This window comes from Fukomys damarensis, unplaced genomic scaffold, assembly GCF_012274545.1.
Source record: "Fukomys damarensis isolate Sample0158 unplaced genomic scaffold, DMR_v1.0_HiC HiC_scaffold_14, whole genome shotgun sequence".
In the NCBI taxonomy this organism is placed as follows: Eukaryota; Metazoa; Chordata; class Mammalia; order Rodentia; family Bathyergidae; genus Fukomys; species Fukomys damarensis.
In genome coordinates this window covers 13,384,830-13,401,828 of record NW_022900926.1, presented here as the reverse complement: position 1 = coordinate 13,401,828, position 16,999 = coordinate 13,384,830, and the positions used below count along the sequence as shown (strand labels likewise).

The 16,999-nt window shown below is 37.0% G+C and overlaps 1 protein-coding gene across 6 annotated transcripts in view; it reads right to left on the bottom strand.

Moving 5' to 3' along the window:
- The window catches only part of Eya4 (EYA transcriptional coactivator and phosphatase 4), a 263,877-nt gene that overhangs the window by 237,197 nt on the left and 9,681 nt on the right, over positions 1-16,999 (bottom strand). For all 6 annotated transcript variants that reach the window (XM_033763240.1, XM_010626650.2, XM_019207810.2 and 3 more), the window contains one exon: positions 129-227. In XM_033763240.1, coding sequence (XP_033619131.1) covers positions 129-161 — 33 coding nt within the window. In that variant the 5' untranslated portion in view covers positions 162-227. The remainder of the gene's footprint in view (positions 1-128; positions 228-16,999) is intronic.

Sequence of the window (16,999 nt, the reverse complement as noted above, 5' to 3'; positions counted from 1 at the left end):
ATATATATATATATGAAACAACAACAACAAAACTTAGTGCTTACAAAACCTTCATTTTAAGTATAGTTTGGAGTAGTTATATCATTTTCTTTTTCCTTCAGCAAGACTAAGGCTGGATTGAGACTTACTGATAGTTCATTTAAATCCTGGGAGTCTTCCATGTGGTTTTCTCACTTTTCCTGCCACGCCCAAGTAGAAGCCGCTTCCTTCAATTACAAGCAGACTATCTGAAACCAAAAAGATGAAAATAAAAGGGAAAAAGAGAGAGTTATCTTTTAATTCAATTGTAAAATTAACAAAACATATTCAAATTTAATAGGACTTCCTGAGGTTGATTTCCCACCTTCCCCACAAGAGAAAAGATTTAGCAGGACTGCTGGTGACTTGTAGAAGAATCCTTTAAGAACAAAATTCACAAATATTCTCTCTATAGCTGAGATAAGTAATAGTCTTGTGAATAGTATCATGGTTAGGACATGTGAGCACCCTACCTGTTCAAGAATCTTGCAGATCAACAAAAGCATCAGAGGACAACTTTGGAGACACAATCTATGATAAATAAGTAGAACTTAGTTTGCTGAAGAAGTCTGTCATTAAACAATTGATAGGTTGAAAATTAAAAGCCTTCACTGATCACTCACTTTTAAAAGTGCATAATATAAACTCAAGAGATGTACTGTGCATTTTAGTGTGACAGATTTATAACAGGAAAATGTGTCTCAGTTACCAGATGTCATATTCACTTCTAAGACTGTAATGTTAAAAAATACACAACCAGCTTTAAAAAGAGAATGAAAATAAGACTCTTAAGAAAAAGAGGGTCTAGCAAATAAATACGGGAGGAAAACTGGTCAAGAAACTACAGTGAGATAATCAGAATACTATCCAAAAAAGTTACACATTGCGTTTTCCAATAAAATTGAAGTGTAAACAACTCTAAGATGAGCAACATATATTCTTAATTCCTAGATCAAAATTGAAAGATACATAAAAATCCTGAAAGAAGTACCTGCATAAAAATCAGACACAATGCGCTCACATGCTTTGAGCATCATGAGCTCTTACAATTCAAGTACAGAGGCATAGACACCCTGTAAAATTGCTGTCCATCAACCCAGTGTTCAAAATCACAAATAAGTACAATTTAAAATAACAATGATGCATTCCTACCCCTCCAAGTTCTAATTCTTAAAAAAAGAAACTAAAAGAAAATAAAGGACTAAAAGATGCTCATCTTAAATACAGACATAAATTATTAAAGCCACATTTCAAGGAATATTTACTGACATCAAAATTTCAGAAAATATGATTTAAGTGGAAAAATATTTCAGAGAAACAATGGGCTACCAACGAAGCTTACTGACAGGAGAGCAAATGCTTTGTTCAGTGTCACGCGTGTCCACCTGCCCACTCCTAACCTCAACCAGGTAGACGTGGTTTTAATTTCTTTTGTGCTTTTCAGTGTTTCCAAACTACACCTGTTACCTTTCTTATTATAATGCAAGATGCTTTAAAAGTAAAAATGAAATGTAAATTCTAAAATGTTTTATGCTTATATAAATACAGAGGCAGATCAATGATGTTAGTTTTCACTGAGAGATAAGTCAGAAAATGATAACGTAACTTATATGTAATGTGCATCGTCTCAATATGATAGTGGTTCAAAATATCCCCAAACGACGAAACCATCATTTTGAAAAGAAATAGCATTCTAAAGGGTTTATAAAATGGGGAAAGGAGGTATAAAATATACTGTTAAGTATTCTGAAGAGTGTGGGCTGAGAAACAGTGATGGCAAAGCACCAACTTCCAGCCTCTTAGCTTAGGCCTGCATCTCGTTCCTCTCACGCTTGCTCGCATTCAGTCTCTCGCTCTGTTCCTAGCTCCTACTCCTCCGGAGTTCTTCCCCAGTAGAACTCCAGAGCCCGTCTTTGGTCCTGCACTCTCCCCCAGGCCCAGTGATCACACCCGTGGTGTGATGTGTGTCACAGTGCCCTGGTGCACTCGGGGGTGACGTGTATGCACGCTTGTCCGTCCCACGTGGACTTCCCTCCAACTCCCAGATGGCTGCTATGTAGGCAGTAAAATGAATGAAATCTTACTGTCTCCAATGCAATATAAGGATACTCCACAAGTAAAACCAACTGATGCCAAAATGGCTCTAAAGGATCAGTTAAAACTATAGCACCCAGTGCAAATGAATTTGTAAGTAGAATTCCAAATGGCCTCAGGGTAAACCAGATGCTGCAGATGTAATCATTATATATTGCAAATATGCACCAATGAAAGGTTCTTACAACTTTAATTTTTTTTTCATTGAGTTTATTGGTACATTTTAGGTATACAGTACAGCTACATTCATCGCTGGGATCTTGTACCTTTACAGGACAGATCTTGGTTTTCATTTTTTTCCATTCCCTTGCCCTCCCTTCACCCCCTCCACCTTTCCCTATTTACAAAGACTTTGTTTCCATTTTTTCTTTTCCCTTATTTCCTTTCCCCTAGCCTTCCCACTTCACCTACAACTTTAGCCCTTTTCTTCCTATTTCACATGATCAGTTATACAATTTGGATCTTATTTGCACTTTTAGTTTTTCACACCAGAGAAACTATTTATTTCACGTGTGTCCTATTTATTTGCCTTAAGAATATGGCCTTAATATGCATCCATTTTTCTACAAATCACTGTAGTCTCTCATTCTTTATGGCTGAGTAGTACTCCATTCTATAGAAAAGCCACATCTTCTTTATACAGTCATGTCTAAATTTTAAAGGCAAAATAATCTCTGAAAGGGAAAATAATGTGTGTCTTCTTTATAAGAATTACCTACAGCTTCTATATCACTGGATAGAAATTTTAAGTGATCAATAAATATAGATTGAATGACACAATCCTATGGTGTAAAGAAAAAATAAACAGCTAGGTAATTAAAATGTTGGAACTTTATCTCAAATATATGGTTACTTCAGCAAAAATCTGTGTTGTCCCCACTTTCAAGTAAATGGTTGGCTCCATTTTACTTTTTACTTTGTATCGGACATTAAGAATAGAAAAATTTGAAGAAATATTATTTACTAAATAGTTTAATTTTCATAAAACTCAGCATTGAAAATTATTTAGAAGATAATTCTCTACTCATCTGACTTAAAAATAAAATACACTATTAATAAAATTACTACCGATGCCTATAGGAATGGATGAGGTTAAACCCATTTAGTTAAAACATAGCTTGCTGTATTCGATCCTGTGGCACTCCTCCCGCCACTCTATGCAGCCTTCCTCAGTGTATGTCTCTCTGTCCAAAGCTCCCCTTCTCCTGGGTATGCTAGTCATTGAATTAGGGCCCATCCTACTCCAGGGAGACCTCGTCGTAACCTGATGAGAACTGCAAAGATTCTGTTTAGAAATAAAGATTGCACTCACCCACCTGGGATAAGGATTTCAATCTATCTTTTAGAGGACACAACTCATCTGAAATACACGTACAATTATTACACAAATTATTTTAGGATATGTTCAAAGTGTAAATGTAATGTTATCAGAAAGGATAGGATATATAAGAATAAAATTAAGACTATTGATTACCTAGAAGTGGCAATTTTTCTGACAGACCGTGATCTCAGTACACTTTTGTTAAATTGAAAAATTTTAAATTAAGGCTTTGGAAAAAATATTGGAGCACAGAGAATGAAGGAAAACACTCTTTTTGGTCAAGCCGTCAAAACCTTAGTGTTCCAGTTGGAGAGTTATTTGTATCAAAGTCCCATGTTACAACATTATACTTTGCTTTATATTTCCTTGACATATAGACTGTTACTTACTTTAGTTTTAACAGTAACGAGAATTTCATTCTTTGCCAAACTCACTAAGGTACCAAAATGTTACGAGCCCAGAAATTTTATATTATTGAACTTAGTAAAACTACCTAATTGCAGACAGAGTATTATGTTACATCATAATTTAGCAATAGTTGTTACGCTAAATCTTTTAACATTTAGTTTTCACAAATATATGAGAAAGGGATGCAAACACTCTTCGGATTAAGAAAAGAATTACCTTATAATAAAGATGTAAAATTAAGGAATAACAGTAACCTCATGCTGTTTTATGAGGCAATAATCTAGTTCCCATCTCGATCTCAAGACCATTCCTCCAGAAAATGTGAGTTTTAAACAGGAATAATAGCAACCCCACTCTCTGTCTGAGATTCTTTCTCTTGCAGTTAAATTTTGAAGATACACACAATTCATCTTATCTTTGAACTCTGCAGTAGAAGCGAGCAATCAACTCTTGCATCTTATAAAAGTAGAATAAAAATTTCAACAATTTTAATTCAAATGTGTCACACACACACACACACACACACACACACATATTTTTCTAAGAAAATTCTCAGAAATGGAATGAGATGCTACAGGCTGGTCCAGGTGGGGGACTTTAGCAAGGGACTCCCATCTTTAAGAAATGAGAAGGCATTAAAGGAGATTCTATGATGTGAACTGAATCTTCTGTCCTTCTAATTAGCCTTCAATTAAAAACTGGATTGAAATAGATCTAGAACTTTTTCAAGAGGGAAATGTACTAAGAGATGGAGGAAGAGGAGAAAGGGGAAAGAAAATGAAAAGAGAATTACAATGTGTTATGTACATGTACCAACTCACCACCACAAGTGGAATCTTTTTACAAAAATGTACCAATAAAACTGCTAAAATAAAATAGAATAAAATAAGACTAGACTGTCCAGACTCACTTACTCTGACAAAAGAAGCAGGGACATTAAGGAGGGGTCTCATCTCTCAGCCAGGGCTGGCATGGGACAAGGGCAGAAGCTGCACATGGGATCACCAGACCTTTGGATTCTGCACACAAAAGGCATCACCTTCCCCTAGGTGCTACAGCCACACACCCAGGCCTTGTCACTGACTCCTTGTTCCTTCACTCAAGAAGAAATCATCGCACTGAAGAAATCACCATATCCTTTCGATATCCCCAAACTTTGCTCAGGACCCTACCATGATCCTTACCCCTCACCACTTCCATAGGAGTTCAAGCCACCAGTGGTCCTGGCCTGGACAGGGACAACCATTTTTAATGTCTCCTTCCACCCACTCCTGCCCCTGGGGCCTCACATGTCATAGCACAGCCTGAGTGATGATTCTACGATGGTTCTCACTATATTCCCTTGAAGAAACTCAGAGGTTTTCCCAATTCTCAGGACAAACCAGAAATTATTAACTTGGTCCTACTTTGTAGCTATGGCTGTATCTAGCAGAAATCTATCTCTACCAAAAAGACCCTTGAACGGTCTCCAGAGATCTGGAGTATTTGCTCCCTGGGGCTACTGTCCCTAGTAGGGGGTTTTGAGAAAGATATCTCTCTTCTTTCCACCTTAGTCCTGTTCTACCATCTGCACCATCTCCTCAGCCTGTCACCACTGTCACATTACCTGGCAGTGAAGGCTGAGACCTGAGCAGGAGTGTCTGGGAGAATGTAAGCAGGGTTAGAGAAAAGGAGAAAAGAGACTGTATATACCTGTGCTCCAAACGATCGGTAACTCTTCTGGTTAGAGTAACCTTAGTATATTCTTAGGAAAAGATTTAAAGATTTCAGGCTGCCCAAACTTTTGTCTCAGCCCATTTGCAGATCCTACGATGGGGAAGCAGGTCCCTGGGTAGACGAACCCATGCCCTCGAGCCCAGCCTCTTTCAGAGGGACCTTTGAAGAATGTCTGTACTGTGCAGTTGCCTGGGCCATGGGAGGCCTCTTGCATTAATGTCTAACATTCAGAAGAGTTCAACTATGACTTGATGTTCAGATTTTCAAACTGCAAGGAAATTTCCAGAAGCTTATTTTGTTAAAAAAAATTAAGGTTTTCACCCACAGAGATATATTATATGCATGCAATATACATCTATTACATGGATTCAGCTTAACCCATTAGGTAGATCCCCAGGGCTTCTCTAGTTACTGCAAATTACTTCTATCTAATGATTCATCTTACTTAGGACACAGACCTAGGAAAATAGCAAGTTAGCTCTTTTTCAATGTCAAAATCTCTGGAATAAAAAACTCAGGAGCTCTTCATAGCTATGTGGCTGTGGAAAAAAAAATGGTCTGTAGGAGTCAAAAAGGAGCTCACCCAGAAAGATGAAGAAAAATGAAGATAACAAGAAAGGCTGGCAGAATCCAAGCCTCTGGATCTTGTTACTCTCCAAGTCTCTGTTTCTCTGTTCTTCCTGCTGCTTTGTTGTCCAATTGTTCCTTGGATTTCACAGGCTACCCTCACAACTTTCAATTACATTTTTTCTTTATTGAGAAAGTTGCCTTATGTAAAATTGTAGTATTGCAGAAAGTTTAACAATTTATATTCTCTTTCCACCATTGAGCAACTGTCCAAACAGGCACTGCTTTCCAGCTTCTATGCACCTAGTTACCTACACTGCCCTCCACATTTCATTAATGGGGCTGTGACGCTGGGTCAGGCACTGGCAGGCTCCCACCACCCAGGCATCAGGCCAGAGCGGGACGCCAATGGCACGGACAGAGAACACCTAGCTCCCAGTCTATGGCCAACTGTTCAGAGAGGTGGAGATGGGCATTCTTTGACCATGCGCGAGCCTTTCCCTGCCTGTAGAAAAGAGAAACAGCTGATGTGTCCAAGAAAGAGATCTGAGTGAATACTAATGAATATCTTGCCTGACTTCAAGCTCCTTACATGGACCCACACTACAACTAGGGGCTGTTATTTTAACTGTTTGTAAAGACAGAAGTAGGGTTAACAGGTGCAATACCATGGGTTTGATCCCCGGCACCACAAAATGATAATGATAATATTTTTCAAGCTAGACATCATAACAAGCTTTTCTCATAATAATAATTTAGGTCATTAGTGATAAATTCATTTGACGGTTAAAAAAAATCTTTCTGGATTTATCAGTTTTGATCACTTGAATTTTTGACAAGTATCTCCAACCAAGTTGTTAAATTGCTAACTGTAAATGCCTGGCTAGAGAATACAGAAGTACTGTACTTATAATTGAACTGTCATGGGGAGACAGCTGAAAACATTCTAAACCAGAGTAATTTCTGTTAGCATTGGAAACATGGGCAAATTGCAGACCAGTTTCTCTTTTTTCACGCTGTTTCTCTTGCCATCTCAACCTACACTTGGAGATCACACTGCAGAGCACGCTGCGTATACCATAATGGTGGGGCTGGCTCTCCTACAGCCTGGAAAAAGAGAAAATATTTGAGCCCTTTCTTAGAAGCAGCATGCTATTTTTCTCACTCATAAATCTCTTCTCCATGTGACCTCGGAACTTTTTTGATGAAGATTATATGACTATACGTGTTGCGTAATACACATCTGATGACTTTACGCACCTCCTGAGGAAAATGTGTCACACTTTGAAAGAATTTAAGAATAGATCTCCCAAGCTTGGTACTTAAAGCTTGATACCCTAGCAATATAAAAAATAGTTTTTCTAGAAGGAATATACATTTAGAAGCTCCAAGAAAAGACTGGTCTAAAACAGACCTCCCTGTGAATCTTCTTTTACCTTCCTGTGAATCTTCTTTTAAATACTGGATAACTGTAAGATCAGGGAAAAGTTAATTTCTACAGTATCTCTCAATGTCATTCTCTGCATCCATAAAATTGGTGTAATAACATTTGCATTATAATTTGTTACGATAAATCAGGTATTTTAAAAATACAAACTTTTGATTACTAGCTACAGTGGAAAAACTTCTACTCTTGTATTTTGCACTTCGTGTACTAAGTGAAACATTTTAACATTCTTTGCTACATAGTATTCTTGCAAAAGTACATTAAATTTTAAATCTACTAAACTATAAACCTTATGCCAATCAATGATTTCCAGGAGCTGTACTGACCATCTATATTTACACAGTACTCAAAACTTACCAGTCTGTCCAATCTCTTGTGATCAGATTCTAAGTTTGTAAAAACAAACAGTACCTTGGTTAAGTCATTAACATTTACCACTTTCTAGTTTTATTTTATATAACATCAAGATTGACTAGTTCTTTAATGTTGACATATTGATACAATAACAGAATTATAGTTTAGCATGTGAAAAAGAAGAAAAAAACAAAAATGAGATAGGAACAAGTGATAGTTGTTAATAAGATGCTGTTTGAATTCATCAAAGCAGAATTTAAGTACAAAACGCTCAGGAATAAAGACAACTGAATATTACTGTATTCTGACAGTCCTGAATCCCAAATAAGAAATATCACTTGTGATATCATCGCAGTAGCACATCTATTACAAATTTCTGAAAAGTGTGGTGATTGGTACACAGAGTGGAAGGTTGTAAGGACATTCCAGGTAAGAAGCCAGAAGAATCTGTATTGAGCTCAGCGGAAACAGACACAAGGGATGAGGAGAGAGAAACCAATGAGACGCGGAAGATCTATGAATATATTTCATAAAACAAACATGGTTTTCAGGGGTCACCCCTGATTCATGAGAAACTGGGTATATGGAAAAGGTGACAGAAAAAACTATGTCTACATTTGCATTCTCATTATTGTTTTTGGTGCCATGAATTTCATTCATGGAGAGATGGGCAAGTAGTAAAAAGCAAGAGATAATCCACAAAAGAGAGTGAAAAGTTTGTCACTTTTATCCAGGGAGGGAACGACAGACTACCCTTATACTCAATAAGGTAGCCAGTGTAAGATGGAACCTCTGGAAAGGGAATAAAAGAAAATAATTACTTGAGATAAATCAAAACCTCAGCCTTACACAAATGTAAATTCTAACTTTTTACTGTGTGGGACAGAAATCTCAAGCCAAAAAAATAAAATCAAAACTGACCTCAGGGCTTGAAATCCCTAGCAAAGCACACAAAATTCCTCCAAGGGGTACAAAGAATTCTGAGGAAGAAATCTATCAAAAATTATAAGCTACATAAGTAAACAAAGCACTATAGACACAACAGATGCAACAACAGAGGAAATCAGCAGTAAGAATTCAGATTATAGAATACGTTCTTAAATTCTATTATAAATATATTTAAAATGCTGAGAGAATGTAGAAACAAAACTGAAGGCACTACACATGAAAAACTACACAATTTAAGAAAAGCACTACATGTGTTTTTAAAAATATAGGCACTGAATTTTTAAAAAGAAATTAATGAATGAATTAAACAAAAAAATCAAATACAGCCAAAGAAGTAATCTGTAACCTTGTCGATAAACCTCCAGAAGTGCCCGTCTTCCATAAGTGAAGACAATGACAGCAACGATAATTAATCAAATCCTCTCAACTTTTCTAGAACATCGACTTCTCAGAAACCGAGACATCACAGCTGAAAACCCCTTTATGAATAGGCAGAGCCCCAATTCGTGAAATGAGATATGTGATATAGCCTAAAGCCCAGCTATTGATTTGAGTCATGTCTACCGTGAATATAAAGGAAAAAGGATTAAGTGAATATCAATATTAAAGATTTAATTACTATGACACCGCTTGCCTTCCTAAAATCTGGGACACTTGAGAATTTTCTTGGTCCAGATCTTTAATTGAGGCATCCAGGAACATCTACCTATATTCTTTCCTCTCTATAAATCCCCCTGATGAACTAGAGCATAAAAATCATTCCCCAAACTTTAAAATTGTATTCAAAGTAGGACCGCCTTACCCCAAAAAAAGTGCCATTAGAACATCGAAAAACCCAAAGGACTACTTAAGGGTTGAAGGACTGAAGAATTCAGAATATAATTATCTCAAATAAATCTAAAGTTTTGGTTGTACTTCTCTGTCAAATGTTTGAATTTAAGGGCCAAGCTTGGAAAGGAGGAACAGGGAGAAGTCAGTAAAGAGATGAACATGAATATGAATGGAATCTATATACTCCTATTTCTTTGTCTTGAGATCTGGAAGAATTCAGAAATAGATGGGGCTTACTCATATGCTAGGCAACTGGTTCTGTAGGTATATACCTGAAGTTTCTTAGCTTCCATGAACAGAACTGCTTGCTTCTCTTTTTTAGTTTTTCAATGCTTCCTTAAATTTTGGTTTAAAAAATCTTCATGTCAGAACTTCCACTCTCTGACCTTCCCACCGCAAAACATAAACTAAATCCTGTTTTCACATATATGACAGTGACAGTACATTTTCAAATGAGTAAGAATGCTCTTTTGAGAAAGGCCCTGGGAATTTTGCTTGTTAAAACTGAATTATTCTTCAAGAAAATAAAGGGAAAAAAAGATTCGGGCGTAAGCTACAGGAAGGTCTGGTGTGTCTGGTGCTTGGATGTGCCCAGGCTTTTTTGCAAGGGTGTCTGGCTCCCAAGGCGTCCAAATGATCTTGGACCCTAAGAGCCTGGTGGGGGAAACACTTCTCAAAGAAAGACCTGGGGAACTGTGCAAGTGGAAGCCAAGCCTGAAGGAAAAGAATGAGAATGGAAACAGAAAAAGTTATTGACAGTGATAGCGCTAGAAGGTGGTAACAGAAGAAGCATCACAGTGTTCTGCAGTCTTTGTTGTAGGCAGCTCTGCTGGGGGAAGGCACCAGAAAGTTTCCTCCTTTGGAGCTACTTACACCCGCTGCTGTTCAGCTACTCTAGGGAAATAGGCACAGTAGAAGTCTGACCCAGAGCGGTACTACTTGCTTTAAATATGGCCTTTCAAGCTGGTAGAAAGAAATGAAGAAGCTGAAGAAAGCTTGGGAAAATTCGAGTTAAACCATTAAGAAAAAGATCACACTAAATAAGAATTTTAACTGTCAGAATTGAAACTCAGAAACATAGGATAAGCAGAATAATGTGCTCCCTCTCAATTAAGCCAAACAAGAAGAGCCCAGGAGTAAAGACAGGTGAGAGTGCTTTCAGTACTCTTGGTGAGTACACTGGTCACCACTCTGCCCCAAGCCTATCTGGGGCCTTGGTCAAGTTCTTTCTTTTTTTTAATTAATTAATTTTGTTAGTACATTTAAGGTGTACAGTGTAGTGACATTCATCATTGCAAATTTGTACCTTTGCATAATCCATCTTGGTTCTTATTTTTTCCCCATTCCCCTGGCCTCCCTTCAACTCCTCCACCCCTCCCTATCTACAAACACTTTATTTCCATTTGTTCTCATATGAATTGCATTCCCATCTTTCTTTTCCCCATCCCTCCCATTTCCCCTTCCACTTCGCACCTTTTCTTCCTATTTCAAATTATCTATTATAGCTTTCAGTCCTTATATACACTTTCAGTTTCTCACACTAAAGGAACTATTTGGTATTTACACACATGTGTCCTATTTATTTCACTTAGGAATATAGCCTCAGTGTGCATACATTCATGCTGATTTCCACAGTGGCTGCACCAGCCTGCACTCCCACCAGCAGTGGAGCTTCAGCCAAGTTCTCATTGGGCACCTGAAAGAGCCACATGCCTCCTGAAGGAGCTGCAGGTGCAGCCATGGACATCACAATGGCCCATTCTGGAAGATCCAAGATTTTTTTTTGCATAAATGCCTTAATTCCATTTCATGTTAGCTTAAAAAAACTGAAATGAAACCAATTTCTATAAAGAAAATATGTAATATAGAAATTTAAAAGTTTCCAAAGTCTCTAAATCAAGAATGCATTTTGCAAAAGCACTCTTTGCAAATATGTAAATGAATGAATAGGAGGGGAAAAAAATCAAAAAAATAAAGAAACTTCTAAAGCACATGCCAGGAGATGTGTATCTTTAATTTCACGAAGTCTCAGATTGAACTGAGCAAGCAGAATCATAGATGTCTATGTTTGCCATGACTGCACACACAGCTTTAGGAAAACCTTGTAATTTCTCCCTACTTCAGTTTCTCACCCTATAAAAGAAGTATATTACTTGAAATTTAATTCCCTCACAACAGTGAGAGTTTTGATTCAACATTTATAAAACACTTTTTAGCTTCCCTGATTAACAGCAAAAGTACTGTAGTAGTTGTATAATATGCCTTCCAAAAAATATAAAGGTAGGTGGTTGGATTTTATGTAAAATAATACTTTACTTGAGAAAAAAGTATCAGTCATATTTACTACTTCTCTGTTCCATTTGCTAAGTAATAAAAGTTATTGTAACAGAAAAAGTATCAAATTAATATTCAAGTCAGTTCAAGTGTTATCATCATAGGCCTCTCCTACCTTGGGAGAAGGAGAGTTGTTTTGTTTTTCCAGGCTACCCCCATGTTTATATGGTAAAGTCAGGAATGTTGGGCATGGTTTTGAAGGCCTCTAGCGTATTCACTGGTTTCTGGCATTCTAATACACTCTACTCTTATAACCATAAAAGTACTCTTGAGTGCTTCTGGAAATATATAACAAATCCTTAATCAATTTAAGAGTGTTTTAACTGCATACATGAAATTTCTTGGGAGGAAAATGTTAGCTATTCTACACACATGTAGTACTTAAGTTAGCAAGAGGTTCCTTCTCAAAGGCACAAGGCAGTTTCCCTATAGTAATATAATTTTCAGTTTTATGTGCATAAGACCTATTGAATCCCTTAGGATAACAGGAAATTCTGCAGGAAAAAAACCCCACAAAAATTGATAGCCATATTTATGCAATGCCAGAGGAATATGTTGGCTATTCGGCGTTGGATTCCTCTTTAAAGGTAGTAGATAACCACTGAAGGTTAACCAGAATCCTAGTTAACCAGAACTAAGGGAGATGACTAGTCTGGATGCAGAGTTTCCTAAATATAAAAATCCAACAATAAAGCCAACTTATTAACATACTTCATTTTCATCTTTAGGCATGTTGTTGTGCTAGCCAGGATTCAAATAGCAGTTTTCTGTATTCTGATGCATTAAACTGGATTTTCACACTAAACATCATATTTTCAGATTTAAAATTAATAATCGCTATAACATGGTTGCTATTTTAAGATACAGTAATCTTTGTCAACACACTCACAATGGAGCAATTGCATTTATATTAACAATCTTGTATATCAGAGCTCAAATAACAATGTTAGCAAGGCTGGCACCTGACTTTCATGAGAAAGATGCAGGCATCCTGAAAGGGATATAAAATGTCATAATCTTTTGAAAAATATTTAGAAACCCTCTGTGAAAAATGCACATCTATCTTCACCTCTTAATCCTATGTCTAGCATTTTAACTATAGGAATTTTTGGAAAGTGTACAGAGAAACATATAAAAATAATCATCATTACAGGGCTGAGGATGTCGCTCAGTGGGAGAGCACTTAGCTCGCAGGAACAAGGCCCAAGGTTCAGCATGAGCACAGTAAAAACATCATCTTCAATGCAACCCTTTTCTTCTAATAGTAATATTTTAGAAACTAATTATATACCAAGAGAGGAACAGTTCAATTTTGAAATATCTGCATATATTAGATAGTACAATCTGAAACTGTATGTACTGGTTTGGGAAAATGTTCAAGATTCTGCAAGTCAAAAATAAGTTTTAAAAATGTAAAAGCACAAGAAGTTATATTTTCATACTGTTATCCCATTACATATCTATTGAAAAAATATCTTTAAAAAAGCAAATCAAAGCACAGTTTACCCTAATTTGTAGCAGAAATAAATACAGTGGGGAAATGCACTTTTTAATTTAAATATATCTGTGTTTTAAGGCTTTTGATGAAGTATAAAATGCACCAATCAAAGGCTGACACCTGATGAATTAGTGAATAGTCACACCGATAACCCGGCAACCAAATCAACTTGCAGGGCATTAGCAGAGTTCCAGAGTTTGTCCCTCGGCCCCCTCCAGCTATCCTACTCTAAGAAATAACTCTCAGCATATTTACTTTAATACTACGCCAAACACAAGTTCTTATGTTTAAGAAAAATTAACTAATTTTGTAAAAACTCTTGAGTTAGCACCATGGATTTCCCCATTTTTGGTTATTGAATAACTCATACTTCTATTCAAAGAAATAAATTGCACATATGTATTGAGCCATGACAGTGGACCAGGCACTGAAGAAGCAAAGTGTCTTTCCTGTGAGAACTCAGTTATTCCTTCCTACAACTCCTTGAAGCAGGTGCTGTTATTGTTACTCTTCGCCATCCACACCGATGGGAACTGTGGCTTGCAGGCGCTTAGGGCAGCACTTGCTCAAGGTTAGGGGACTGATAAGGGGCAGAGTCTGAACATATACAGGGGCAGTCTAAATCCAGTCTCGCAGCTGCTCAGAGGGCACAAACAGAAAGAAAGGCACCAAGAAGCAGAGCAGGACCATCGGAGTATCTCCCACATAGGGCCTTTTTACTTTGTTTTGAGCAGACAACGTAATGCCACTTAATGTAGAATCTTATCTGCAAAATGGAAAGGGTAAGGCTAGTTTCCCTTCTACTCTGCCTCTCTGACACACACTGTGATCTCCTAAAATACAGGGAAATAAGGTTCATTGTGACATAGTTGATCATGTACTGCATTCAAAAATGACTCAGAGAAGTAAATAAAACCACAATTTTTAAAACTATTGGAAACAATAATCTTAATTTAATGTTATTTTTGGACATAGGGTAAGTTTCTTTTCCCCTAAATAAGCAAGTTCGTGGTTTTGAAGGTTCTTGCTCATCTTTGTGTGGAAAATGCCTAAAAACAAACCACTAGAAACTTAAACAAAAAAACTTTTCCTTCTCAATTGCGCCTGACAAAAAGATTTAATTTCTCTCACTAAGAGACACATATAACAGATATATCTGGGAATTTTGGATCCCTACATTTTGAAAAATGGACAGAACATGCTTTCTCTCAGTGAAATGCACAATTCTGAAAGTAAAAAGATTAAAAAAATCAACATGAAATTTATTTCAGTAGAAAAGCAATGGAAGAGGCCATTTGATTCTAGAGAAGCCTGGAAGTATGAAGACCATAAACTTCAAGTAGAAATGTGTCACACTGCATTCAGTTTATTTAGAATGCCAGTTTATGCTGGGCATATTTTTTCTTCCACTAGAAAATCTGTTATGCTTGGGTACAAATGCAGCTTTAAATAAATTAATGTAGAAAATAACCAACAAATCAGTTTCATGGCCATAAGCAAAAGACAATGGATTTTCTAAAATGTAGATGCGGTTCATTTTTTGGAGATGCCTAGCTTTGATCCACAGATCCTTTCAAGATTGCACACAACAGTGCAGTCATTTAATGTCCATCGATATCCCCAGTATTTGACACTACAGGGCCCAAAAGACGTGGTCTCTCCTCTCCGCAAATTCAGAATCTTTCTAGAAGGCCAGTTTATATACAATTAGCACCAACAAAATGTGCTGCTATATTAATAGTGCAAATAAAGTACTACAGTATTACAGAGAGAAAAGAAATTAATTCTGCCTGAGCCCTAGAGAATGCTTCCCAGAGGAGGTGACATTTGAGCTAAGCCCTGAAAGATGAGTAGATTTTCTATCCAGGGAGGCAGTGAAAGAGTAAAAGGCAAGCGAGCTAAGGCAGCTGGGCCAGTGGATGGAGAGGGTAAGAATATCCTGAGAAAAGAAAGTGCTGGGTTGTACTCTATGTCAAAAGCATTCACAAAAATCGGTAAGCCTCACTACATTCAGATAGAAGATTCAACCTGAGCAAGTAGGTACATGACTTACACGCTCTCATACGATTTATAGACCAGGGAATGCTCCTTTGGAAACCACGACCCTCCGGTTTTTTGGCTGTTCTCCAGTGGCTCGGGGCTACTGGGCTTCCTGTTCAGTGTCTGGGATAAAGTGCTGGGTTGGGCATGAGATTAGCTATGACTTTTTTGAGCTTCCTGACAATGCATGAGCAGAACTCTCCTGCACTTTCTGAAAACTAGTGATTTAAGCTTTCACTTTTCACTGTCCCCAGCCTAACTCCTTTGGAATGGTTTCTACCTGTATTGAGCTGCTCAGCACCCACTTCAACTCTGCTGAGAAGTAGCCGTGCAAGGTCCTTCTCCTCTTAGAAAGACAGGGGCTTTGTTGAACTTATAGTGGGCTATGCTGGCAACAACTTTCTCCACTGAAAGAACCTCAAAAATCAGTTTATAAATCACATGTGTGCTTATGTGCATGTGCTCAAGTATCTTATCCTGCCCACTCGAGTATCAGTAAGTAAACGATGTGAAATCTCTCCATCAGCCTGGCACAGCCACCACCCACAATGACTCTCTGCTTGGCACACTAAAAGGTAAACACCAGCTTAGACTATACATATGTGTGGAATTTCAAGAATATTTGCAATTACTAATAGAATACAAAAGTGTTCACTGTTCACAGAATGTAAGCCTAATTATATATTTATAATACTAATGTTTCACAGTTCAAAATAATTGTCACATTCAACCCAATACTCCTTCTCTCCCTCTCTCTGTCTCTCTCTCTCTCTCTCTCTCTCTCTCTTTCTTCATGCTTAAAATTACAATTTTCCATTTAGTTCCTTGGGACATTTTCTTATATCCTTAAGCCAGGCAGGGTTAGGGTTCACACCAGAGTCACAGCAATTATATTCAACATCATATCTTAGATAAACTATACATTAACATTAACCCCAAAAATTAAAACATGAAACTGGATTTGTTAATTAGCCGAAAGAGTTTCTATAGGCAATATCATGTTCTCTTTCTTCAAGGTTGTGCAAGTATTATTAAATGCAAGTTTTTAATTTCTTTGATTTTTGGGGGGTGGGGCGATAATACCAAAGAACAAACTTGGGGCTGCATGCATGCTATGTAGGCAAGAGTTCTACCACTTAGCTACATCTTGGGATCCGCCTGAAAATCTCTCATTACAAGTGAACACATGATTTAATTCACTGTCTTTTAATTTTAAGACAGTTGTGATTATTAGTAACTTTACCCTTTATGATGTTATAATCTAAATAAAGTATAAAATTCTTAAATGAAAGTTTCTTATTACTCAATGTTTATCTATGGGGAAAGACAGGTGATTATTTAAAAAATGACTCAAAAGTGTCCACTTGTTAAGTACCAGTAAAAAAAAAAAAAAAAAAAAAAAAAAAAAAAAAAAAAAAAAAAA